Genomic DNA, 27695 nt, shown 5'->3' with positions numbered 1-27695 from the left:
ACGATTACTGTATCTTATTGTGGGGAACAGGACGCTGTAGGCACACTAGCTTAGGTGATCTACACTACAAGTACACATATATTCAAGTATCAACTTACTGAACTAAGTAAAAGGAAGTAGTAATCGCCTATTTTTTTTAGGCGGGGCTTAACGTCCAACTACCAAATTAGGTGTCATGGACTGAGGCGACTAGCAAACATACTTTACTATAATTTTCTCATATTAACCATTAAATAAAATCCAAGGCCTAAGACCGGGAATCGAACCCAGTACCACAATAAGTAAAAGGAAGTATTAGATCATTAAAATTTAGAGAAGAACGAAAGAAAATAATATCCGGCCACTGAGATACGCTGGTGGCATGATCGACAACTTTTTTTATTTCCTTTGACATCCTGATACCTAGACAGTATTTATATTTCTTTGATGGCGGAAAAAAGACAACGAATCCCTGCCATTTTTCACATCAATATTCCACCGGAATATCAAAAATCTTACACTGAATATTATTCAAACATCTAGAACGACGTGCGCGGGCGAATGTCAAGTTATTTTAGATGGTATAATAACGAGTTTATAAAACTGTCAGACACATTTCATATAGCAAAAGCCAATTTTCCTCTACGAATACAATAATGTAATGTAAGCTATGGGGATGTTAATTAAAGTTTGTCATGAATAAAACATCAGGGGTGAAAAGCTAAAGATACGAGAGTTAGCAAGAGTGAGAACACTAGCGCACCATTGTAGTGAAAAACAGAAACAAGAAGACTGGTAGAAGAAAGGTTGCAAATATTCAGGTTATAAACAATGTCATCGTGGTTCAGTTAAAATAGCATATACCAATAGTAGTTTGTGCTTGTTGATAATTAGTATTTTTGTGTTTGTGTTTGTAAATTAAGGTGGTTGGTTATAAAACTGGAACTGTGTGGAGACCTGTTAGCTCTCGTGACATGGGTTCCAAATGGAGGAGGAAAAGATAATAATGGAAAAGATTTCTGCTTCATCCCTAGGGAACGCCCTCTCTACTGTCTCCAGTTCCTCTACAGCTACTGTGGTTGTCCTCTGCGCTTGTGACTGGGTGTTGAGAATTTTAATAGGGTAATCATCCCTTTCAGTAGCGCTTTATCTTCCATCCGTCTGGGCATCACGTAGTGTATTTCTTTTCTCCCAGTTATTGGGTTCTGGGTTTATCACTGTTTATATTTCATTTTAACTTTTTGTTCGTAAATTATTGGCAACTAGTTTATTCTTATTTTTCTTTCTTGTAAACTTGTTCATAGTTTAAGGGGATTTTAGCACGGAAAAGGCAAAGATCCTAGCCCTTTTCTTCTTTTCAAATTAAATATATTTATTCTATTATCTTATTTATACTTTTTTATTTTTAATCTTTTATTGTAATTTACCACTGCAACGGTTGTTGCAACAAGCAAAGTAAAAAAAAAGAAAAAAAAAATCATGAGTGGAGAAGTCACCCAGTGGTGCCACTCCAGTAACGTGCTTTGCTCTCACGATAAGAGTAGATCACGAGGCCATCTTCTCTTCAATCTCCTTAGAGGATTACCTGGTAATGTGGAGGAAGATAGGTGTTCTATGATTGGGTTAGGATGACCTGCTGTAGAGGAATGAAATTTGAGAAAACGAGTGCTGGCAAGAACTTGTAATGAAAGGGATTTTGAGGTCATTGTGGATAGTGAGGTTAGTTACATAGAACAGAGCGTTAAGAAGTTTTCGATGTCTTTTTTGACAGTAATGTTTGGAGGCGTAGTGAGTTGAAACGGTTAGTCGATCCCCATACTTCGATGCCGTATGATGAAATAGGTCGCAGTAACAGTAGATATAAGAGTCTTTTGTTATGTAGGTGAAGTTTCGATCGTTTGTCAAGTAGTCTGGCGAGAAGTTTGTAGCGTTGGTTAGTTTCTTGTCTTTTCAGTCTAGTATGGAGATTCTATGTCAACCGTTTGCCTAAATGCAGTCCAAGGTAGCGTACTTTGTCCACAGTTGGTATAGGAGTTTGGTTCAAGATGATAGGAGGTAGGATTTTCCGTCTGAGAGTAAATACTACAAACTTTGATTTCGTAACGTTAGTTTTGATTCGCCATTTGATAACCCAGTCCTGTAAGTGGTTGATGTGTGTTTGTAGAGCTCGTGTTGCGATAAGAGGATCGAAATGTGGAGATAAGATTGCAGTATCGTCAGCAAAGGTGGAAAGAATGGTATTTGGATGTTGAGGTATGTCTGCTGTATATAAGAAGTAAAGAAGAGGACCTAGGACACTTCCCTGAGGAACACCAGCTCGAGCTAGATGGATATCAGAGTCTGCTGCTCCACAGTTTACTCATTTATGCTTAAGAGAAAAAAAAAAATAGTAGATTTGTGTAATTTTAAGGATAAAGATGGGAAATCCAAAATCTGATTAGATGTAGGTCGAAAGAAAAAAGTCCACCATGTTGTCGTGTTATTGTAGCGGATTGCCTTTTAACAAAGCTGGTATTCTGAACATTTTTGAACAAAAATGAAGTTGAAGAGGTGATTGGAAGTTCAATACTGAAATATTCACTTCTAGGTACTTAAGAAGTAAAAAAGAAAGCCGCCCCTGCCCCAATAATGCCCAAAAATAAATTTTGCATTGTTCCAAGCTTGCAATCATTATACCACTAAGTTTAAAACAAATCAAGAGGGGGCCGCTTCCAAAAAAGAACAAAAAAATCGATTCATTAATGTGCAAACCTAACTTTTTGTAGCACTAAGTAAAATATTAAATTCAATCTTTCTTCTAATTTCTGTGTTTTTTGAGTTTATCTCAGATACTGGCTACAAACAAGCATAGATACAGAAATTTTAAAAGTTTTCCATACACTAAAGACACAAATCTAAAGTCGGTCGACTGCAGTAATTCTTTTTTAATAACGGTAAAAACAAAATCGATTAGTTATCGACGGAGAAAGTCCTTTTTTATCTCTAGATTGTACCAAGAAACTTCAACGAGACAAATTTTTTGAGGTTTCAGTTTTAATTTAAACATTTCCTTTTAATAAATTACTTTTTTAATTTTTTAGGTTGAAAGAAAAGCAAAACATAAGATTTACATAAGATTTTAAACGAACTCTTATTAGAAATAAGAGGAACATATTGTTGGATAAATTCAATACAATCATTGTCTTATAAATTACAAGCTTCAAGAAATCTATATAATAAAAATAAATAAATAAATAAAAAACTAGTTGGTGAATATAGATTGTTAGAGTATAATATAAAAAAAAAAAAGAAAGAAAAAGACATGAAATTGTATGGGCAGTGGTGTATTGGTGGTGTACGAGATAAGAGGGAAGGTTACAACATAAAGGTTACATGTTGTTGGTTATATAAAGATGTTGGCGACCATATTACATACAGAGAGTGAAGGAGAATCTACAGATAGAAAGTGAAGAGAGTATGTATCCTGGATGAGTAGGAGTAGCAGATGAGAGTATTTCCCTTGGGGAATCACCATTTACCCACAGCTCACCCACTGGGTATGGGTTTTCGCTAACCTTTCTTCCCTCCTCCTCCCCTCCCAACAAATACCCATTTCACCTTCTAACACTCCCAACGTTGCCAACTTCTCATTTCTCGGTCTGTTGAACCAAGAGTGTATATATTATAGCTGGAAAAAAAGAAAAAAAAAAAGTGGAAACGTTGACAGCCCGACAGACAGTACGGCACACTTCACTCTCTCTCTATGCACCATGGTCGCTACACTTGGAAAATATAGTGGTGGGTGGAGCTATCCAAGAACCTCCTGTTCTACAGTGGAGTTACCCGTGTATGAAAGGCGACAAAGAGGAAATTGGCTATCATCTTCCTGTTATTTGTACGCAGGTTGGTCAATATCATAACTTTTCTTACTGTTCTGCTTTTTCTTTCATATCCTGCAGGTTATAAAACTAGAATTGTATGTGGTTCTTTATTTAGAGGTTCCAATTTATACAGACTCCTTTATCTCCCCAACCAAAAAAAGATGTTTTGTTAAATCTACTTTCTTTAGGAGATCAACCATTCTTTATTCTGGCTTCTGTTCTTTTGAGCTAGTGAAGATTGCAAATTTCCCTTGTTTACATGGTAAAAACGAATTTCCACCGTGTTGATGGTGTGTGTATTACATTAAATTCGAAAAAAAGCCAGTCATTGATGCTGATGATTTTAAAACATCCATCAGTTATATTCTAGGGACATTTTTTCAGGGTGTGGGGCTACTTAGTTTCAATTTTCCTTACTTTATTACTCATAATGATCGTCTGCATTATTTTTTTACACTTTCTTATGATATCAAGTAGAACCGATACCTCAGATTCTTAAGGTCTTGCTCAGTAAAACCTTACTCTCTGGCCTTATTGACCAATATCGTGACTGAAACGACCACTAATTTAACAAGCCATACACTTCTTTCTGTTCAAAACCCAGTTTCTGATATTTTCTTATCTATTCCCACCGAACACATTCAGCATAGTTTCATTAAGGGACTTTGGACAATCTTATTTCTCTAGATTAATGTTAGAACATTCAAATTTATTATTCAGCATTGCCACGCCAGTGATCATCTGGGAAACTCTGTAAATCCTGACCCGGCCTTTCCAAAGAAACTCTGGGAATTTCTTTACTTGTGATAAGGAGTGTTTAAAGGTCGTACTTGTTTCGCATTCCCAAATAAATGTGCCCGACAATAGACTTGGATGGTAACTACTATTATAAATTAAATAATATAGCTGTCAACAGCTGGTTCGAACTAATAAAGGAAAGAAAGGCATTTCATTTGTTCAGTCTGTCCACCTTCTACATTCTGAAGGACATTAAGTGACAAAGGTTCAGTTGAGATATTTAAGGAAAGACGAGGCAAGAAAGAACGCTAAAAGCTGCTATAATAAAAGCTTACCGGAGAATGTAATCATCAGAAGAAAAGATAGAAGCAGAATTGTTTACGATGATTAGGGCGTGCGTTTAATTCAGCTTTCCCTTAAGACCCCAGAGTAACTGTGGTTTTTTTGTCTATCATCTCACCATTTGAATCATAAACTTTCTCAGGCTCAAAACGGTGCCAATTCTCTCAACGGCATTTTTCTGAGTCAACTTGATACTCCTTTTCCAATACCGGCTGTTACAAGCCAACTATCAGCTGCATTTTTGATTCTCTAAATCAGCGTTTCCCAACCTTTTTTGGCTCGCGTACCACTTGGTATCATGCTAATTTGTACCACTTGGTAAAAAATGATTGTATTTCGTAAAATTTGTTATTCCGAGAGTCTTATTTTATCTTTATTTGTATACAAAAGAATTCAAGTTCATGTTCACTTTATAAACTGTAAGATCTTAGTTTTAACAATTGTTTTTAAACAATTAAAAATTATTTTCCCTTCAAAATTATTAATTAATTTACAAAATTCTTCTTGAGGATCATTATATTTGTGCCCAAATCTTCTAAATTAATTTCTTTTAAGCATTCAACTACCTGTAAGTACCAATTAAATTTAATATTGCTTATATAGAGCTTACTCATTAAAAATCCAGTCTCTTTAAGCAGATTTTTATATAGTTATCAATTATCAATTGTGTTTTCGGGTTTTGGGAAAATACTCCCATGAAAGACAATTTTAATCCTGTTAAATATGCTATTATATTTTCTCGAATATCTTGAGACAGGCCAACCTTATTATGTACATATTAAAACATTACTTTATAATATTAATTAAAATAATTTTTAACGTTTCTATATGTTTATGCTTTTGATTTTTTTTTTTATTTTAATTGTTTATGTCCGCCATTTTTAATTATTTTTCGCGTACCACAGGTTGGGAAACGCTGCTCTAAACGATCCTTTTAGCTCCTCTTGTCACATTAATTTAGGATTTTACCTTGATATACGCTGAGGTAATAGAAATGTACTATTTTGGGTTACAGTAATCATGGACCGTTTAACACATTTCACACTTTTCGAGAATATTTAGCCCTAATCTTAATGCTTGCCCTTGATGAAGCACCTAAAGTTAATCTGGATAAAGAGCTATTTTAAAACCAATTCATTCTATCTCAGAACATGAATTTACCTGAGAATCTGAATTTTTTAAATGAAGTATTTTTTTTTAACCTCTATAAAAATTGCTTTTCAATATTCTTTCTTTTTTTTAATTTGTATTCAATTGGAGATGTTTATAGAATGATTTGAAAGAACGTAATTCTAGCAACCAGGAGCAATATATATAAATTTGCAGATTAAAAACAACCATTTGAGGTGGGCTAAACCAGACTAGGATTTCAGTGTACTAACTGGAGCTTTACACTAGAGTGTGCATGTGTATGTTTGAAAAGGGGTTTAAAGAGAAACTGTTCAAGCCATTTGAAGTGATTGGATGGTGCCTACGGAACAACCAGGAGCGGTGTAGAGGTGGCCAATCAACTAATTGGTGTCGTTGGTTCTGCCCACCAACACTGGCGCATTCAATCTGTGTCTTTACAAGACTAGAGGGTACTACTCCTCTCCCCTTTCCATAGCCACCACCACCACCACCACACACACCAATACATTCACCGCACAAAGCGTTATCAATCTACTTTCTATTTACAACCTGTGCCAGCATCCCCTCTGTCCTCTGTCATCTTTTAGGGATATCCTCCTCCTCTTCTTTTTTTTACTTTTCAACAGCAAAAAATAAACTCGGGTTAGAGAGGGACGAGCTTACAACGAACCAATCTCTATGCTTTTACTGGAGCCTGAAGGGAGCCGGAAGCTACCCTGAAGCCAATTTCTGTTTCCTGTCCAAGTAACTTTGGTCAATCAATTTTCTCGGTGAAAAAGCAATCTCCCTCCACTCTCCCCGTTTACTTCCACAACTCTACTTAGCGGGAAATTTCTTCTGTAGTAACTTTTTTTTCAATTTATTTTTAGAAAGCCATTTTCCTCGTAACCATAAGTTTTGCTAATATAAATTTTTTTTTTTAAATAGATCGATCATTATTTTTCATATCGATTTAAAGGAATCTCTAGTAAAACTTTTAGAGAACTTTATTTTGGGGGGAAAGCTTGAAGCTCGATACTTGATTTCAGTGAGGTACTTCTTTGAAGTCTACTCCTTTAAGGCCTCTCTTGTATTGCTTTCAAAAAAGTTCAACAATAATAATAAGCATTTATTAAAACTCAATCAAATTTCCTATCGTGATATCTCTTTACATGTCTGATGGTGTAATATCGACACGGGGGGCGATTCAGTGGCCACCTCGTTCACCGCACTTGACTTGACACCTATGGACTATTTCCTTTGGGGATACTCGAAAAACAAGGTGATTATTCATAACTTTTTCTCTTTCTTTTCTTATTTCTGCTTACCTAAAAGCATTTCTAAATCTAGGTGTATCAGAATCAAGTCGGGATGGCATCTGTAGATGAACTAAAGCAGAGAATAATAGATGCCTGTAACTCGGTTAAAGCCGAATCTATTTCTTTGGCAGTAAGGGACAATTATTGGCAGGAAAGAGCATCACTATGCATCTCTATTAGTGGAGGCCATTTTGAGCATGATCTGTAATATTAATGAGGAGTAAAATTTATAATGAAATAGTACTCTTCTTCTTATTCAATCAAAAAAAACCGTTATAATTTTATCATTTTGAAATTTCTTATAAGAATCATGTTTTCATTCATAACTTCTAAAATATCGCTCACAGAAAAAAACAGTTCAAGTAAATTTTTCTTTAAATAAAATAGAGGAATCTATTTCTGAAATAAAAACCGCACCTCCCCATTTGAAAAAATGAAGTTGGTGCCTGTATCTCGCTTCTGGAAGCACCGAAAAAAATTTACAAAGTAAATTTGGATTTCTATCAAAAAACTAAGGGAACACGTATTTTTTAGTTTTTTTCTAGCCATCTTAGTTTCCGTGAAAAAGTCGTTATCCATATAGCTTGGGACACCCTGTATAAAGTACTGAGCACATTACTCTAAAAATCAGAATTATTTTTACACAATTATGTAGGAGGATTAAATTGATCCATTAAAGTTCGATTGAAGAATTGAATTGAATTGAAAAATTATCGATAATTATTTAACAGCCACCCTTACAGTCCTTTATTTCTTATACATTTCAAATCAAACTACGGTCCATCTTCAGAGAAAAACAAATTATCACATGTATTGGTCAAAAAAATAGCATCACATGTATTCTGAAAATTTTTATAGTACAACGGAAGCCACACAAATAACAATTGTCTTTTTTCGTTAATATTGTTACAAAATGACAAAATTTCAAAAATCCAAATTAAACTTTATAAATTCTTATTCAATTTTTGAAATATGTAATATCAATGTGAATCCCATTGAAACTGTGTTTTTGTTAATCATAATTAATGCACATTATGTTAGCTTATAACCAATGATTTAGGTACCAAGTTAGAATATATTAAACATTTTTGTAAGTACCAATCATAGATGTAATGGTTGGTAAATTCAGAAAAATATTTTCAGTTTTCTCTTCTTTTTCTTATTTCTTTCTTTTATCAATTAACCATACTCTGTATAGTTAATATTTTCGCTGTTGATCAAGTATTAAAACAAATTAAAGCTCATTTTATAACTATCAATAAATGTACAAAATTTCGATTCGAATGACACTTCATTCATGAAAATTGGTTCATGTGTCGATAATTTGAAACGATTGCTATACTTCCCCTTAACTAGTACAAGAGCTGATCGCCGCTTTAATGTTACGTAGGGGAGCCCTAACCCTATCATCCTACCAAATTTTATCAAAATCGGGCCTAGATTTACAGAGTAATTAGTAATAATAATTTTGGAAGGGGCCTTACATAAAGGGGGCTAACTCCTCTCCCATTCGATGTACAGCGTCGAGACCCCCAAAAGGCACATCTACATAAAATTCCTGAATCGAATGACACCTTATTCATGAAAATCGGTTCGCGCGTTTAGGTGCTACGTTGTTTACAAAAAAGGTAACAAGAACAATTTCTGAAAATGCCGTTTTTGCTCATTTTCGGCAACTTTTTTCTCAAAATCTATTAGATCTGGGTGGTTGCAAAAAAAATACAGTTATAAAGGAGGGTTTGCCCTATAATTTAAAGGAAATTTGGGAATTTTATCTTTTATAGAGAAAGAGAAAAAAAAAAAATTGTCAAAATTGGGTGTTTTTCAACGTTACACTTTTCGTGCAGTTTTTGATGGTCAACCCTTATACAACTGTCCTACCGGACAGTTTTAATACATAGGTTCGTTTGATACGATAGTAAACACAAATGGAAGTACAAATAAAATGACATTGCAATAAAATCTTTCAGGATCTTGTAGAGGTGCATAAATACATAAAAGTATTCATCTAAAAAAGAAAACGGTTAGAAAAATGAAATGTTTTCCTTATATTACAATTTAGGAAAATACTTTTTGAGTTTTCAAACCAATAATTGTACACTTAATAGAATAAACGGTTATTTATCCCCTTTATTTAAATCTTATTTAATGTTCAAACTATTGTTTTTGATAATAATGGCAATAATTATCTTTTCACTCGGCGTTATTATTGATGCAACTGCCATCCTGAATTTCTTTTCTTTTTTTTTGACAATATCAAAGGAATTGATTGTTTACTAGATTGCTTCTACGCCAAAATTGGAAAGCACTAAGTTCTGTATCTGCCCAACATTTAAACCGGCTACAATTTATAAAATAGCCTTCAGTAATTCCACAAATAAAAGTTTTTTAACTTTTTGTATAAATTAATAAAAAATAACTCATTTAAATTGATTGTGGGCTTTAATATATGCAATGTGAAATACCCATAATGGGCAAAGGCTTCTCCCAGATCTGACCATGCAGTCTACGTGTGGACAATCTGCTCCATACTACTAGTCTCTTCCACAAGATCACCTTCTTATATCGATCTCTCTGTTGCTTACATGTCTCTTCATACAAAAAAGGACATTATTATACTAACTATATATTTCGTTTTTGTTATGTTTCTAATTCCTTTAATTCCCCACATATCTCTCCTTCTTATCTTTAAGATACTTCTCTTCATCGACATGTACGAGGGTCGTTTGAAAAGTCCGTGTAAAAATAAAAACTACTTAATTTTTTTGGGTAAACCTTTTTTATTTTTCAACATAGTCTCCTTTTAGGCTTATACACTTCGTCCAACGCTGCTCTAGTTTGTTGATCCCTTCCGAATAATAGGATTTGTCCAAGTCTGAAAAATAGCCATTCGTTTCTGCAATCACCTCCTCGTTTGAATAAAATCTTTTTCCCGCCCAGCCATTTCTTCATATTGGGGAACAAATAGTGGTCCGAGGGAGCCAAGTCTTGAGAATAGGGGGGATGTGAAACGAGTTGGAACTCTATTTCCATTAATTTTGCGACCACAACTGCTGAGAGTGTGAGCTGGTGCGTTGTCGTGATGGAAAAGGACTTTTTTGTGGGCCAATCGTGGGCGTTTTTCTTGCAGCTCGGTTTTCAAACGGTCCAATAACGATGAATAATATGCACCTGTAATAGTTTTACCCTTTTCCAGATAGTCGATGAGGATTATTCCTTGCGAATCCCAAAAGACAGTCGCCATAATCTTTCCGGCCGAAGGAACGGTCTTCGCCTTTTTTTGGCGCAGATTCCCCCTTGGTAACCCATTGTTTAGATTGTTCTTTGGTCTCAGGAGTGTAGTGATGTATCCATGTTTCATCCACAGTGACGAAACGACGTTTAAAGTCCTGCGGATTCTTCTGGAACAGCTGCAAACCGTCCTTCCAACACTTCACACGATTTCGTTTTTGGTCAAGCGTGAGAAAATCACTCGACTTCCTCGATTCAAACGAATGCCAAACACAAAGAAATAGACCGATCTGGCTGAAACTTGGTGTGTGTTCTTCCAAGAGATGCTACTAACTAAACATATCCTCGATACGCGCCAGTAGTGCTATCTCTCTGACTTTGCACGGACTTTTCAAACGACCCTCGTATGTGGTAATAAGTTTGTGAATCTTAAAACCCTTACAGGATAATCGCATTTTTCTAAGAGTTCACCTTTTTTTTGATAAATTCTTGTTAGATTTCATTTTCCTTCAACGATCGAGCCTTTTTTTCACATGTCACAGCTATTCATTTTTATTTTCCATCTCAGATCGATCTAGATGACACTGAAATAGTTAGCCAAGCCAAGGTGGACAAATTTCAATTTCCTGTTTTTGATATTTGTATTAGAAAAACTATCTTTTTCTAAATTTACTTTTAATCCTGTTCCATTGTTTATTGCATTTCCAGCTAGGTTTGATAAATATTTTCAACTATGTTGCGTAAAATCATTGATACATTTTTCACTTCTTAAAATCACTAAAGCAAAATATATGTTTCAGGTTTAATTTATTTGGATACCTGAACCCCCGGCGCAGCTGATTCTGACGGCGCAGCTGATTCTGACGGCGCAGCTTGGAAAGCAGTTAATGTTGGTCTCTTATCGGAAAATCCTTTTTATCAGAACAATGACCTTTTCGACCTAAGGGTCACAAAGAACTAATTGCACATCTGCGCACTGGACTTACTTTCCTTTATATGTGGACTCTCATTTATCTGATGACTGTCAAGATCCTGTAACTAATCAATAATGCTGTTACAATGATGCTTTTATCGATGTAAGAATGGGTTCCAAAAGTATCTATTTCGTCTGATGTATATTTGAGAATATATCAGGCTTTCTGTTTGCAACAATGTCTATTTTATTCAATAAAACCTCCATCAAAACCAATTAGGAAATGGATAAGTTAAGAAAATTAATTTAATTAAGAAAAACCATTTTTCGCCAACAGTAAATAATATATTTTATCATAACATATCTTATTTTTTCAAACTAATAGTGAAAGTCTATAATTAATTCAAAACAGTTTTTTCGGTTCAACTGAAGCAAGATAAAAAAAAGAAGTATATATCCCTATAATAATAAGATGCCATACAATGAAATAATATGTTTAAAAAAATAAAATCCATAACATATCTTATGGTTCAGAACTAATTCGTATTATCATTGGCAATCCATTTCTCCATTTAATTCATTTATCTTGTGCTTCTATTCTAGTTAACCTTATTGAAATATTCCTTAGAACCTTTTGGGGTTGGCTTTATAGTCGGCTTCTCTGGGTCCCAATTTGCTGGACAGACTGTGAAAACAAAGATGGTATCATGAAGACTGGAAGACTAAATCAAAATTTAAGAGAGTTTATCTAAAAAAGTGGATAAGGTATTTGCATACCTGATGTTCTTGACGAGCATCCTCTAGCCTAACAACGCAAACAACAAATAATAATTCTGACGTTCCTAATAATATACACAGTCGGCAGAAGTCTGTGTCTCTATTTGGATTTTAGCGAATCTACTTAGCAAATTTTGATTTGAAAAAGACTATAGTTTAATCGGGAAATCTCCTGCTGCTGAGAACAATGGGGGGATAGTTGAATGGTATCAGGGAGTGCTTATTCCTAATTATCCACCAGGAAGCAGAATGGAGAGGTGTTAACCCACCATTGCACCCTATCTTTTTTTTGTGTACTATCTTTGAAATATCAGAGGAGAGTGCATAGTTCAACCAGAGTTGAACACATCCTTGTTCACCTGCTTCTCTTAAAACTACCCCGAAGATCCAGGTTCTCCTAATTTAGGGAAGCCATCTTCAAAACGCCTGGGAAGCGTTAGGATAAGTTTCACTAGGGAATGGTTCCTAACTGCCGAATTCCCCTTCTTTTTGTAGAATTTCTTTAAAGAACCTAGGAGGATATGCTCTAGGTTGAAACCTGGAATCAGTGACCAGTATAATATTTCTAGTTTTTGCTGGAGCGCAAAATAACTCTTTTAAAAAGATTTTTAAACATATGGGATCCATTCCTGAAAATGGACTATATCACGAAAAAGTGGTTGTAAAAAGGATCATTGAAGACGGATTTTCAAGTCTGGATTATGGAGCAAATGTACTTCCGGGAGTAAATCCTAAAGTCGAAAACAACTTTCCTAACATAAGAAAAATATTCTAAAAATGCATACCTTCACCATGTTGGTCGACAAACTGGAATGCTTTTATGAGTCTAAGTACTTCGTCGACTGATCGGCCTACTGGTAAATCGTTAACTGTTACCTGCCTTATCGTGCCCTGAAATTAAATAAAAAATTAAAGTGGCTGATTAATAACATGTGAAGAAACCATTATCACTTCGTGAGGAATGCAATTATCCAGATGGAAAATTGGCATTTCTACACGATGAAAACTTATGGGGAATAGCAACTGCCATTTTACTGTCAATGAGGTTTCAAAAGGCTTTTAAGATTGTGACACAATCTAAAATGGTATTTTTCTCCAGGACAGAGAAATACTCAATAGAAGTTCTCTGAGAGGCAAGTGTAAGAAAAGTGCCAATCTATACAATCAATAAAAGATGTCAATATCTTGGACATGTCTTTAAGAGGAAACTGAAACAACGAGAGAGAATACACCCTGGTGAAATGAAATTGATTGGCATTTATCTTGTTTAATGGGTACTTTCTATGTTAATCTCTTAGCATGCACTACTTCTTGTAATGAAGTCTTAAAAGAATCCAAGATCAAGGAATTCTTACCTGAGGATCAATAATGAAGGATCCTCTTAAAGGAACGCCATCATCTTCAAGTAGAACAGCGTAATCCTTAGCAATTTGCTTTTTAAAATCCGACAACAATGGATATTTTAACTCTCCCAAACCTCCATTCTAAAACATGAACCATAGTTTGAAAGATGTGAGATAAACAAATCATTAAAAAAAAAAGAGAGATTAATTTGGCGAACACAAACATTAGCACAAAGAACTTTCAAAATTCATGCAATTAATAAACATGAAGGCAGCGAATACATCACATTTGGTTACAAGAACCCAGCATGTCACTTGAGTCCCATCATGTTTCATTAGATTTTCTCTTCTTAGAAATCTTTTGAGCTAGTTGTCTGGTGGAGGATGGACAATAACACTCTGTGAAGAGAGCACTTGTCGGAGAACAGGAGTATGGCTGTGAGAGATTGATCGGAGAGAAAGAATAAATAGAGAAAAACAACTTACTTTTCTTGGTGTGTTCACCCATGCTAGATGACTGAAATGGGAATCACATGAAACACCAACTACAGATGTATTTAATTTTTGAAATTCATCTATTCGATCACTAAACGCTATAATTTCAGTAGGACATACAAATGTACTGAAACAAAGTTACAAAACTGTAATAGTTTCAGTAAAATAAACAATGTTTTAAAAGAAATTATTACTCATTACTTACAAATCAAGTGGATAGAAAAATAAATATAGATATCTTCCAGCAAAATCACTTAATTTAATTGTCTTAAAATCATTATTAACTACGGCCAATCCTTCAAAGTTAGGTGCTAACGCTTGTACACGAGGCCCTAAGATGAATGTGAAGTTACATAACACAGAATTAACTTTTGAAGTATATTTATATTATGAGGTAATTTTGTACATTTTAATAACTAACCACTTGTAAACGTACGCTCCGTACCCATAACTGGTAAATGATTACGTAATGTACGAGTATTTGTCAACACTTTGCTCTAAAATTAAAAAATATATATAAAGTCAATTAATAAATAACTTATTATTGATGAAAATATTTTAAAAAGTTACTCACTAAATTTAATAAACGTTGTGCAGTTTGTTTTAAAACCATTTTCTTTTAGTTTCCTAAATTTATTTTACAGACAAAAATGAACAACCACAAATTACAACACAATTTAATCCTAACCTTAACCTAACCTTCCCTTATGGTTAACCTGAAAGCGTGAGAGCCATGTAAAGTCATACGAGAAGCCGACAAGTTATTTCTCAAGAACTTTTTTCATTAAATTTCATTAAAAAGTATATATGTTTTTGCGAATTTCATTTGTTAACTGGCAAATATGTTTTTCAGTTTTGTTGCCTTATTTGTTACATGTTACCTAGGACTTTAAAAATGTATGAAAGTTTTCTTAGATCCTGTATCAGTAATAAAATTTATCTAAGAAAATTATTTATTTACCTTTTATAGATAATTCTTAATTGAAATTTAGCAAAATTTATATAGATTTGGTGATTTTTTAAAGAAATTAATCTTTATTTTACAACTTATTTAGGTACGAAGTTATACTTTTTATCTCGAAAGTCTTTAAAAGCATTTAAGTTATGATATAACAAAAAGAACACATGATTGTCTCACGTATTTTTTTTTAATTTTTTTATTTTTGAATAGTAGTTCAAGGACGGTATGATGATTTACAAATATTTGATCATATAGAAATATTTTAATCTCATATTTACAACTCGTATTTTATAATTACAAACAACAAAAGTATGTTTTTTGAGCGTATCAACATCTGCGGCCTTTTATGTGTTTTGTTCCTATGATAATATTTAAATGCAAAAAACGTTGAAAATTTATTTGGATTTTAATAAAAAAGATGAATCAAGATACAAATACAATCATGTCCCGAAGTTCTGAGAGAAACTGAGTGTTTTTTTTTGAAAATAAAAAGAAGTTATTTGGTTAAGACAATTAAGAAAGTTCAAATGGTATTTCCTGTTTCATTTATAAATAGTTTGGTGGACATTTAGAGTGAATTTGTCACTAAAATCTTTTAGATGATTCACTCGTTTTTTTTATTTCTAAGTGTGCTTTTCTTAATTTTATTTTTTTGAAATATTTATGGTTTGAACATTCTCCAAAAATGGTTTTTTGAATGAACATCAATGGTATTGCCCAAATTTCAAATCGGAAAATGAGCGACTTTTTATAAGGGTTGAACTTGAGAGCGTATACATATTCGTATGTTAGGCCTATTCAGTTTGAAAATTTTGTTATTACAGTGAACATATACTGTTGAAGTTAACTATGTACTTTTATTTGTACAAATTTTAAGTTTCAAAAAAATTAAATTTAATCGTGTGGATGCACCCACAATTTTTTTGTATATGATTTTATCAGAAATGGCATACAGTTTTTTCTTATTTAAAAATGTTACATTTCATATGCATCAGCAACAAAGATTAGCTCCTACAGAGGCGTGCGCTCCTAGTACAAAGGAGTTAATTTTTAATATATATATTCTTATATATATATATATTAAATTAATGAACCCTCTCCACTTCATTCGACATTCTAGTTCTGTAACCTTTCGGGTTTGGGTTAACCTTTCAATTAGTAATAAGGTGTTACTACAGTGCACCCCTGTTGGTGTTTAGTAGCAACATGAGTAACCTAGTCATTGGGTGTACCGAAATAGTCTGTGATTTAACATTTTTCACAAGATTTTTAAATTGAAATTTATATTCTTTTTCTTTTTTTAAAAAAAAAAGTTCAATAATTGTGTCTTTAACTTAAGGTCATTTGTCAAAATTTATTATTCTGTTTTATACCGCGTTTAAGAACGTTGGAAATGTAACACTATATAACCTACGGGTTAGTGGTTACTGGTTAGTCCATGCCATATACGGGAAATGAAAGTTGTTCGTTTTAATTCGTTATGTTTTAGTAAGAATTCTTGTGAATTATTTTTTGGATATAATCGGTAATGGCCTATAAAGGCGAATCTAGTAAAAGCGGTCGTAAACAATGGAAAATAGGTGTGTAGCATGTTTTGTTTCTAAAATATTTACTTGAGATTTTTGACCGCCTAAGTTTTGACACTGTTAATGAAGTTCACCTTATGGTGTAATCACTTAAATGAAACTTCTATTGTCAGTTTAACGATATTACCTTGTAGCTCAAGTGCAGAATTATTTTTTTAATAAACTAATCATTCTTACAGCTGGACCGAGAGCTCCGGTTGGAAGATTGAGCGGTTTAAGTTTACACGCAGAAGATGGATCACCAGATACTCAGGTGGTAATGGCAAAGCGATTGTTAGAGGAAGATTGTGGTAAGTAGGGATTCTTGTGTTAAGCTTTCATCCTTACCACCTGTATTCACGGATTGTTCAATTTGTTCTTAGCTGTTAAGAAAATTGTAACTAGTTGCTGTAGAAGAAAGAACTGTCCGTTCATTTAATTTTTTGTTTAGTTAGTTTTTTCCTTGTGAGTAATTAGTTTTGCCTTTACCTCGGTTCTTTTGAATTTATTACAATATGAAGTGATAGATTAAACCCAAGGCTCTGGACACGACTTGAGTGTTTGAATTAAACGTTTCAATGTCCCTAGCATTGTTGATGCTAGGATTAACTAACAAGATATCAGTACTGAACTCATTTATTATTGTGTCTACTAGACTGCAAGGCTGCTCTAGTAGACTAAGGCCAAAAGATGTGTAGAAGACTACCAAGATCATTCTGACTATCTTCTCTCCCCACTTGGCGAAATCGAATCTCGGATTTTAAAACACCTAGAAATTTGCAATCTTCATTCGTCAGTCTCTAATATTATGTGGTCATTCAGATTGAGGTTCAATGGCCTATCAGCCCGATTGACCGTACTATGTTCAAGAAAATAAATACTCATACAGGTTAATTTTATAGGTGAAGATATTGATCAAGAACAAAATGCAAGGCTTGGAGTTTATTGGTTAATTAAAGCCTCCGAAAGAGGACATAAAGAAGCCACTAATATGTTAAGAAAATGTCTAGAATCTGGTAGAGGTTAGTAATTTTCATTATTTCATCTTTGGCTGCAATTTATTTTTTAATTTTATACTAAAAATTTATAAATTTAGGTATAAATCAACACAATATAAGTGATGTGAGAACGTGTCTGAATATGTCTGCTGAGGAGAAAGTGTCCAGACATGCAGCTAGAGAACTTTTTGCCAGGTAAACTTTCGTTTCTTATGATCAAGATTTTTGTAAACAAGAACATTGTGAATCGTGGCTGTTTACTAATTGTTAATAATTTGGTTTTATAGCCTCTCTCAAGGAGAAGACTTTATAACTAGTGAACAACTACTGCAAGAAATTGCTAGAACTCAGCGCACACATGGCCGTCGTGAAGATATTAACAATTGTGTCCAAGGTGCTGCAGATGGTGGTGGAGAATCCTTGTCCAGTTCTGATGATGGTGAGTTCCTTTGGGCGATCTCTTTTTTTAGTTTAGTTTGAAACCTGGATCTTTTCAGTGTTATTCGGGAAAACAAAGAAACGTAACTATTGAAAAGAACTGGGAAATCAGAAATTGGGTTAACAATTTAAGGACGTCTCCACTCCCCTTCAACACATTCTGCAGGTTCATCGTTATAACCTGTGGGCTGTGTGTCTGAAAGGAGTTTAATATTCTTTTTTGTTTTTGCATTGATATTCTGATATTCTTACGACTTGGAATTTTGGTTAGACGTTTCATATTCAAACAATCATTCAGAGTTTAGAACATGTTATATTGAAATGGCGCTTTAGAGGAAAACTTATCTTCACTTGTCCTTAACATAACTATACTCCCTTCACTGTACTTTTTTTTTTTTTAATTTCCCTTTCAGTAATCCTACCTAACTATCTTTTGATCATTCATCCTTAAATGGGTGTTTCAAAAGGAAGCCCATTATAATTATTTATTTTCTATTTCTATTTTCAGATTTGGCCAGCAGTTCGAGTGGAGAAAAGCTGACGGAAGATGTGCTAGTATCAGCTGCTAGTTACTATTCTAGAGGAGAATTGCCAATTGTACATAGATCATTAATGTTATCTTCCACCATTAGGGATAATAGACGTAGCGTTTCTCGAAGTAGTGCCCTTCTGGCACCGTTCCTTGGTTATTATTCCTGTATTGTTAGAAATTTGGGTGAAAAATCTATCAGGTATGATTTAATATTTAATTTTTTTAAAAAAACATAGTTATTTTATTTCAATTAAATTAAATAAATCGTTCCCATTGGGGGTGGAGGGGGCTGTTTATATTGATTTTTTTTTTTTTTTTGGAAAGATCTATTTTTTGATTCCTTAAGTCCAAAAAAAAGTGTTTAGTACAAAAAAAAATGGTCTTATGTTTGTTTGGGTATCTGAGTACAAAATGTAAGTGTTGTCATGTTTATACTTTTCTTTCCAGATCGTTCATGCCTGTGGACGCTAAATGTCTTCAAACTTTATTTCTATTACTATTATATTCATTGTTCGGATTGGATGGTCTTATGGATGCAATGCCAACATTACTTTATTATACCAGCCTCTTGCTAATGATACTAACAACGTGTAAAATACTAGTCAAAAAATGGGAATTTAATCATTTCAAAGAGTAAGTAGAAAAAATATATATTGTAGTTAATTAAAAAAAAAAGTGGACATATTTTGTGACACTTGTGTGAAGTGAATATGAAATAAGAGTAAAAGTAGAATATAACCTTCTATACCAAGGTGTACTCGCCTTTTATTTTCGATACTTCGGATTGCATTACTTAAATTGATCTCTCCTAAACTGATGCTGTGATTTTTCTTCTTTGCAATCAAATTTTTAGTGACTATTAATAATTATAGCAAAGCCTCTTTTAAATTTAACTAAGCAATATCTTGTAGAGTTATAATTGTCATCTCAGTTAAGATTCTGTTTGAATTCTCTTCAAGTTCACTGATTAGTAACTTCTTCCTACTTTGATTTTAACGCCAGATTCTGAACAGTAACTTGTTAACATTCACTTTAAATAAAGGCTTAGTATAAATGAATTCCAATTGTCTGATTCCGTCTATCAGAAAGTTGTATTTAAGCTCATAAGGTGTACGTGAACATAAAAGGACCCACTTGGATTAGTTTTTATTTATTTTGGTCATGTTGTGCTTTTTGAGTTAAATTTTTGCTGTGTAACTGTTTCATTTCTGATACTTGGCCTTTTTTTTCTAATTTACAGATGGTCGAATCTATTAGTAGCATGGGGTGGTCCAGGTGTTAACGCAGAGAATGCTCAATGGACGAACTGTTACAACAATATACATCCATGTTTCTTGTTTCTCTTTGCACTTATATTTAATATCGTAATTACACCTTTTGTTCCGATTTTTAACATTCCATATTCAGAAATAGTCATACTGTCTACAATTCTGGCATTTATCACTTTATACAACTTTGCGGTAAGTATATTGTAGCAGATTTTCGAATTAATTATAAACCGGATTTTAGTGTGCATGATTCTAAATCAGTAAGTCTAAAAAAATCAGTGCCACTTAGAGAGTTCCAAAAAAATATATTATGCATCCTCTTAAACAAATTTGCCTTCATGGCTACTGAATCCCTTTCTATGCTTCAAGGAGTTCTGAAAACTACTTTTCAGTAAAGAGTTGATGATTTCATCCGTCTAATTTTATCCCGACTGTTTTGTAGTTAGTTACCAAGTATTCTTTTGTGGTTCTGCCCCTTATGTGATTTCAAAATAATAATGTTTCCAACGAAAATTATCTTTTTCTTGCATAAGAAAAATCTGATTCGTAAACTCACTATTTCTCGACTTTTTAACTTATTTTTCTTTTTTTGCAAACTCCAAATTTTGATACACATCTAATGCTCATTACATTACCCAGATGATAGAACTAAACATTCAGAGTGACACCTGGCCAGAACCTAAATCCGTCCTCAGGGCACCTTTAATAGAATTCCTAGAAATAATTTTTTAAATAAACTTAAAAAAGACATAAGTTATAACGTGTACACCTATTTTTCCCCAATAAATCGTTCCCAAATTAGTGAAAATTCCATTCAGTTTCAGGGTCGAGGGTTTTTGATCTCGCATCCCCTGGTTAGGACCTAATCGACCCTTCATCTTCCAGAAATTGATTGTACCTTAGTCAAGCTAATATTTGAATTTTTTAAATTGCTTTTGAAGATTCTTATCACCGTGTACTAAGTTACACGTAAACTGGACCCATACATTAAATTTGTAAATACAATTTTCAGTGGAACAATGGGAAATTAGATGTTTTAGCCATTATATCATTCGGCATCAGTCTTCTAGCCAGTTACCCTTGGGAAATAGATACAGTAGTTTCCAAAAGTTGGAGATTTCTAGACGTAAATACACCCACCTTTATTTCACATCTAGTAGGTAAGTATTTTATCAAATAATTACTTAGAATTAAAGTTTGAATTATATATTTTATAATTTTTTTTTTTTATGTCACACAGGAAATAGTATTGAATTTTGTCTCAACTTTAGACTTCTATTTTGTCTAATAAAACCAGTATTGTTGATCAAAATGGCGGCAAGAGATCGATGGCGTGGCTTTTATTATAATTTTGTGCCACATTTGATTTCATTGTCATGGTGGCAGATGGCAGTTATTACTTCGAATGGTAAGGGATTTCCTTTCGCTTTCATGGTTTTATTTTTTCTCCATTGTTCTCCTTTAGCAGCTTCAGGTCATGCAAAAAGATTGTAATAATCGATTATTATCTTCGATCCCTTAAATCGGAATATATTTATAATATAAACATTTACGAATTAGCCCATTTTTGGCCAGATTATTTCTCTCTTCTCCTTTACATCTGTTGTGATTTATCGTATATAACTAATTACACTGGAGTATCTCCAGAATAAACATCAGGTTATGTCTGACCTTTATTTGAAGCTTTTCTCCAGGTAAGTTCATTTATTGTTCATCTTTATTGATGACTGATTCATTAATCCATCAGGAAAAAATATTGTTCCCAGTTTCAGTCATACTTTATCTTTCTTCCCTTAAAATTCATTTAATTTGGCTTACCATACATACAATTTTGAAAGTGGCTGTTCGGTTTTTGATAAAAATCAATAGCACCTCTGGACTCTATACGTAAAATTTGATAAAATTTGAATTGTAGAATCCTGTTTAAACTAATCAAGCACATCTTGATCCCTTGTATAATATTAAAGTATTAAATATGTCGCAAAAATTATTATTTTAGGATATTTTAAATTCTATCATTAAATTTTGTTCTGGATTAAATATTCCTCTCTTTCTTTTCCACTCCCCCAAAAGGGCTAAGAGAAAGTCATGTGAGTATACATCCTGGATTTGTTATCAGGTGCAACCAGTTTTGGATTGATTCGTGGCTGTTTGGCCATAGTTGGTGTCCTGATATTGATACCTTTGTCAGGAATGGCGATGATGATCCTACCAATTGCTGCAGTATTGAGACTTTTTCTAAACACAGAATCCGTGGTACCAATTTCAGCCAGTTTTATCGGTGCTGCTGTTTCTCTAGCTGTATTAGTGTATTTGAAGATTAGAAGATCTTTTACTGGTCACCTAGCGACCGCTGTTCAGGTTTGTTGTTTGTCAGAGAAAAACTTTTTTCTTTTAAAGAAAATTTTGTGATTTATTTTTTTATGCTCTTCATTAATTTAGTTTAGCTCCTTGATTTCAGGTTATATTGTTAATAATATCTTCAGCCGTGCTGATAAGTTCACATTTGAGCATGAATCGTGCTGAGACAAGATTTGGTGAAAGTGCAACGTCAGTCAGCTATGTACAAGTTCAGACTTTTTGTTCACCGAGTAAAATGCTTGGCACTGATATACCACCAGTCGGTGTTCTGGATGATGAACGATGTGCCACGTTAAATGGAATTCATGTACACTGGGAAGGAAGGATTTCTTCGGCTCGAATCTCCAAAATACACAATCCAATAAATAGCATTATACATTATTTACCTGTGGTAAGTTTTATTTCTAAAAATACTTGCGTCATTACTTATTACTACTTTTGCTCGTGAAAAACTCGTGCAGATTTTCTATTTTTGTGTTTTCACTGGAATATCCAAGGTCCTTGAAACCGGAAAAGTAGTTTTTATAAATTGGTTTGTGTCTGTGAGGGTGTCCCATCATAACTCGAAAACTGAAAATCACCTAAAATTCAAATTTAAATTCCAAGTGAGGACATATTAAGCATTTGGTACACCACATTTCAAAAATATTCTCAAAAAATGACTCTTACGAACTCATTACTCATTAATTTAAACTTGTTCTGATTTCATATAAAATATAAATTTGATTAGAACAATTTTTCTGGAAAATACGAATAAGTTGCAGTCTGGAAGATGATTATATCTCTTCCCAGATGTACTGAGAGCAGCTCACCCAAATTAAAAGAATCCAGGAGAGTTCAATTTACCTGGAAACTACCCAGGTTTTCTAGGGAATACCAAGGAAGGGCAGACCTGCAGACAAATAACCAACTCCCCATATGTAGTGCATAAAAATTTACTTCCACCTATAATTAATACTATTTATAAACAAATATACATACATAAACTGTATTTTGTTACAATTATACTATTAGCCTTATTACAATAAGTGCGTTTATTACTTTAGGAAATACAGAGGGTAGCATTATGCATGTACGGAGTAAAATACGATGAATGTGATGGGAAAGAAGATTGCCGCTTGCCAGTGCACTTGTCAAACAGATGTCATGTCGCCAATTGGAACAGGTAAAAACTATTTCTAAAAATATTCTAAAACAGAGACTCCAAAAAAAGAAGCGATTGTGTCCCTGCCTTGAAAAACAAAAATACTAACCCTATGTAATTTCAAAACTCTAAAGCACGGGTATGAGAACTTGGATTCCAGTTTGGCTCCAGATTGTAGACGCAAACTTGTAAGACGGATTTCTGAAATCAATGCACACTTGTGCCAAGAACGTGAAACAGAATTTTAAACTTTTTTTTGGCCATATGATCTACATAATGGTTCCATAGCTAGAACCATTCTGTGTAGATGCACTCTTTTAACTATATATTCTTCTCAGCATCATTGCTGTTTCCTCCCCAGATTCGCCAGACAAAAGAAGAAAGTACTGTTAGTCTCACCCTGTATGCTGTTTTCATTACACTCAGTAGAATTACGCCCTTATTTTTAAGGCTCAAAGATTAAATCTCAAGTTACATAGAGTACTAAAACTATCTAGTTTTTATTTATTACATGTTTACTTATGATTACTTTTTAGAAATGTTAAATACATTGATTTTATGCATCGTAGCATAGCATAGTATCCGTGACTTTTCGGACTTCCTTTCGCCATCAGAAGTTGATTAATCAGTTTGGTAGATAGAATTTACGTGTTTCGACGGATATTATCCTGTACTGCAGACTTAATCACATTTTAAACAATTTTTAATAGCCTTTTATTTTTTCATTTTCAGATATGAATACGAAATAATCGTATCATTGTCGACTGGCAGATGGGATTCAGATGATATTAAAATTACGCTAAAAGGTGATAATAATTTTAGAAATTTTACACGTAATCTTCATCAAGATGATAAGATATGGTTTAGTGGTCGATTAATTGTTGATCCAACGTTGCCAAAATTAGAACAAATCTATGTACGTCTAGAGCAGGCAGGATGTTTGGTTTGTAAAACTGGTGTGACTCCAGTGTTGACTGGAACTGCCGCTTATGGTATGTCAGATCTTTTGCTATCCGGTAAACATTTTCTCAATTTCCTTTTTAATCCACTTGTTAGATTTAAGTAAACGTTTGATAAAACAAGGATTTCTTTTCTTTCTTGAAATTTAAATTAAGTTAAAAAAAAAGAACTACTATCTTTAAGAATAATTTTCTTTAAATTACAAAATAGTTGGAATATTTTGTACAGCTTCATTAAAAACTGTATATGGATGGCCCCCATTTGGTGTCTTGGGATTTGTAAATCAAAAAGGTTATAAATAATTACCTAGTTTTTTTTTTTTTTATTATTAATATTTAATTAATTTGAAGGATTATTTAGGGTGCGTTCCACTTGGCGACCACAACGACCAAAACATACTTTCAGGCGTTCCACATGTCGACCGCGGTCGTTGTGGTCGTGGCGAAAACGTCACTAATGACGTCACTATTTTCGCTCACACAACGACCACAACGCCCCACCTTAAAAGCTGGGTCGAAGTGGGCGTTCAGAGTTGGCGCAATTTTTAAAACAAAATATGGCGACTGAAAAAATTTATCTCATGTAAATGAAAGTATTATTTCATGTAAATAATAGAATGTGTTTCTCGAAAGTCTACAAAAAATAAATAAATAAATAATTACTTATCCCTTTACATACTAAATCACTGAATAACAAAATCATTTACCTGAAATAACTTTTAAATTGTTCATTTGAATAAAGATCAATTACTCTGATAGCTAATAATACGTGGCCTAAGTTTTCGCTTTTCATCATTGCGATTTTGTAAAATTGCATTCTACTCTTAGTCGGAACTAGATAAAGAACTTTCTAAAGCATTATTAATAAATATCCAACTGTTGCCACAAAAGACATTTTAATTTTATTTAAACGTAAATTTTATAAATACTCCACTAAAATGTAATATAAAAAATTGAATTATATATATTCTTTTAATATAAGTCAACTTTACCAATAATTAATAAAGTTTATTATAACTGCTTATAAATGGGGTTTTAATTAATAAATAACCTCTTCAAGCTTCTAACTTATTTACGAAGCCGCCATATGTAATGTTTACATGAACGGTTAAAGCGCCCACAGTCCGTTCCACTTGGGTTTTCGATCGCAACGCCCACAAGCAAGTGGAACGGGCAAAATCGCGGTCGTGGTCGTTGTGGTCGCCAAGTGGAACGCACCCTTAAGCTTTAGGCACAACATGTGTGTGAGAATTTCATCTGTCTTAACTAGCTTTCGTACTTTTCGTTCATGTACTCACCATTATTTTGCCATTGTTGATTTAGAAGGTGGCCCACTAGTGTATATGATAAAAAAAAAAAAAAAAATTTCTATGTTTGTCTTATCATCAACAGCACGAAAACTGATATTTACACACACATTTTAGAGTTTGGCTGATAGAAATAATACGAGATTTTTATCTCTACCCAAATGTAGAAGTTTTAAATGCGCAAAGTTAAGAAATTATTTAAAATTGCTTTAAATTTAATCTTAAAAAAATCTTTGTTGTGATTTATTTTGCACAGGATTCAACATCTTTGTTAATGTTATGATTAATTTGTGCTTTTTATTTTATTTATTTTTTAATACATTTCATGTCCTTCTAAGAATGAAAATAGTTTGTAGCATTTATTATTAGTATTATTATTTTAAACATCACGAAAAGAAGTAAATTCGCCTTATTTAAAGAAGAATATTTTTTTAGGCGAAATCTCTATGTACATATCTGAATTAGGTCTTGAATACTTAAAAATTATTTTTTAAAAAAAGAAATTTTTTATAATAATGCTTTAATTAAAGAAATATTTTATGAAATTTGTAGAAATTAAAAATAAATAAACAAAATTGCTAAATTAAAATTTAGCTATATTTGAAGACTGTTTAAAAATATTTTAAAATAAAAAAAGAAACGTAAATTAATGAAACGTGTGTTAATAAAGAAACAAAATTATATCTTTATTTTTTTTATATATTCTTTATATAAATAAAAATAACTAATAAAATGTAAATTGTTTAAAAGTCTCAAATATCTGTGGAATATTTTAATTACCTATCTACTCTCGTAAGAATTTCTACTGTGTTCTTGCATTTTTCAATTTTGATACAGTTAATGCAATGCCGATCATTATAAATTCTTATTTCAAAATCATATAAAAAAAATATCAAGATACGGAAGAATGGCTAAGAAAATCTTGGATTGGAAGAAGAAGAAAAGGCTGGCCTAAGGTACTAGAAAGCCTCCAGGGTAATGAACTTAGAGATAAGTTATATTTCTTTAGACTAATATTAACCAACCATCAGGGGCTTATTGCCAAAATGAAAATCTTTGAAATAGAAAGTGTCCCTAAGTTTCTAGCAGATCAAACAATTTCTCACCGTAAAACTAAGTTTTTCCAATTTAAGCATTACTGTAAGTTCTTTTTCACCCATCATCATCAGATTTTTTGCTGACTTAGACACTAAGTGTGAGACAGAAACTCAAGTCAAATCGAATTCATCTTCAATACTAAAGATTGTCTATTGATCTTGGACTGTTAAAATGGTATATCCATCATTTTCTATTTTTCATATTTACTACATCCTTGTCAAGAAGCATTTTATGGTTAAAACTTTACTTCTTTATTTTATTTGTTAAGTGAAATTTAGAATGACTTTTTTTCAAAGTCCTTACCTTTTATGTGACATCAAAAATGCTTAATGGTTTTCTAAAGATGCTCCTCTAGCCTAAAACATACAGAAAAATAGTGAAATGAAGAAGATTTGACTCTTTTTCCAGCTTTATTGACTCGTACCCTTTAACGCCACCCCTAGAACCAAAAATGAGTCCAAATCCAAATAAAAAGTTCGGAAGGCCTGGGGAAGGTTAACGTTACATCACTTCTATATCAGGTAACCAATCATACTTTTTGGGTATCTAGAAGAAACACTCCCTGGAGCAAAAACCATTTCGCTTCTGATGTCCTCCAGATTAAATATGAAATGCAGACTATTTAGCCTCAAAGAAAGTCTCAAAAAGAAGACAGGTAGAATAGTTCACATTGTCTAAACGTACTAATCAAGGATTGTCTTCTAAAACATTCAAATGTAACATACGGCAAACAATCTCAGAAAAAATTACATTAAGTCTCAACATACAACTCAATAAAAACACCAACTTAGAAGAAAAAGTTATTTTGAAGTTAAAAATGAAAAACGAAAATGAGATACTGAAGTTCTAACTGAAACTGCTATATTAACAAAAAACTTCCAATTGTTTTGCGACTGTTAATTAAAAGAGAATCCTAATTACAATATTAAGTATCATTATGCAAGTTTGTTAAAGTGG

At 33.0% G+C, this 27695-nt stretch overlaps 2 protein-coding genes across 5 annotated transcripts; one reads left to right on the top strand and one right to left on the bottom strand.

Annotated features, from left to right (window-relative positions):
- The first annotated feature begins 3303 nt into the window (after positions 1–3303).
- Positions 3304–26597, top strand: wfs1 (wolframin ER transmembrane glycoprotein wfs1). 3 transcript variants are annotated; one of them, XM_074113479.1, is made up of 14 exons: positions 3304–3861; positions 16834–16944; positions 17536–17655; positions 17730–17826; positions 17919–18070; positions 18578–18800; positions 19049–19234; positions 19842–20061; positions 20882–21029; positions 21110–21277; positions 21989–22230; positions 22331–22621; positions 23277–23395; positions 24107–26597. In XM_074113479.1, the coding sequence occupies exons 1-14, from the start codon at positions 3729–3731 to the stop codon at positions 24438–24440; spliced, it is 2544 nt and encodes an 847-aa protein (XP_073969580.1). In that variant the 5' UTR covers positions 3304–3728; the 3' UTR covers positions 24441–26597. The 3 variants fall into 3 exon arrangements, with proteins under 3 accessions (XP_073969580.1, XP_073969582.1, XP_073969581.1); XM_074113481.1 differs by lacking the exon at positions 3304–3861 and adding an exon at positions 15278–15598; XM_074113480.1 differs by lacking the exon at positions 3304–3861 and adding an exon at positions 16249–16648.
- Positions 11816–15087, bottom strand: LOC141446758 (thioredoxin-dependent peroxide reductase, mitochondrial-like). Of its 2 annotated transcripts, none has more exons than XM_074113488.1 (7): positions 15069–15087; positions 14529–14604; positions 14313–14439; positions 14099–14234; positions 13625–13753; positions 13055–13160; positions 11816–12177 (listed from the first exon to the last, which is right to left on the bottom strand). In XM_074113488.1, exons 2-7 carry the CDS (start codon positions 14554–14556, stop codon positions 12092–12094), a joined length of 612 nt encoding a protein of 203 aa, XP_073969589.1. In that variant the 5' UTR covers positions 14557–14604; positions 15069–15087; the 3' UTR covers positions 11816–12091. The 2 variants fall into 2 exon arrangements, with proteins under 2 accessions (XP_073969589.1, XP_073969588.1); XM_074113487.1 differs by lacking the exon at positions 15069–15087 and adding an exon at positions 14682–14858.
- Positions 26598–27695: the final 1098 nt, after the last annotated feature.

Source organism: Rhodnius prolixus, unplaced genomic scaffold (assembly GCF_049639745.1).
Source record: "Rhodnius prolixus isolate KJV_2025 unplaced genomic scaffold, Rpr scaffold_7, whole genome shotgun sequence".
Classification (NCBI taxonomy): domain Eukaryota; kingdom Metazoa; phylum Arthropoda; class Insecta; order Hemiptera; family Reduviidae; genus Rhodnius; species Rhodnius prolixus.
Note: the sequence above shows the minus strand (reverse complement) of the source record. Positions and strands in the feature narration are given on the sequence as shown.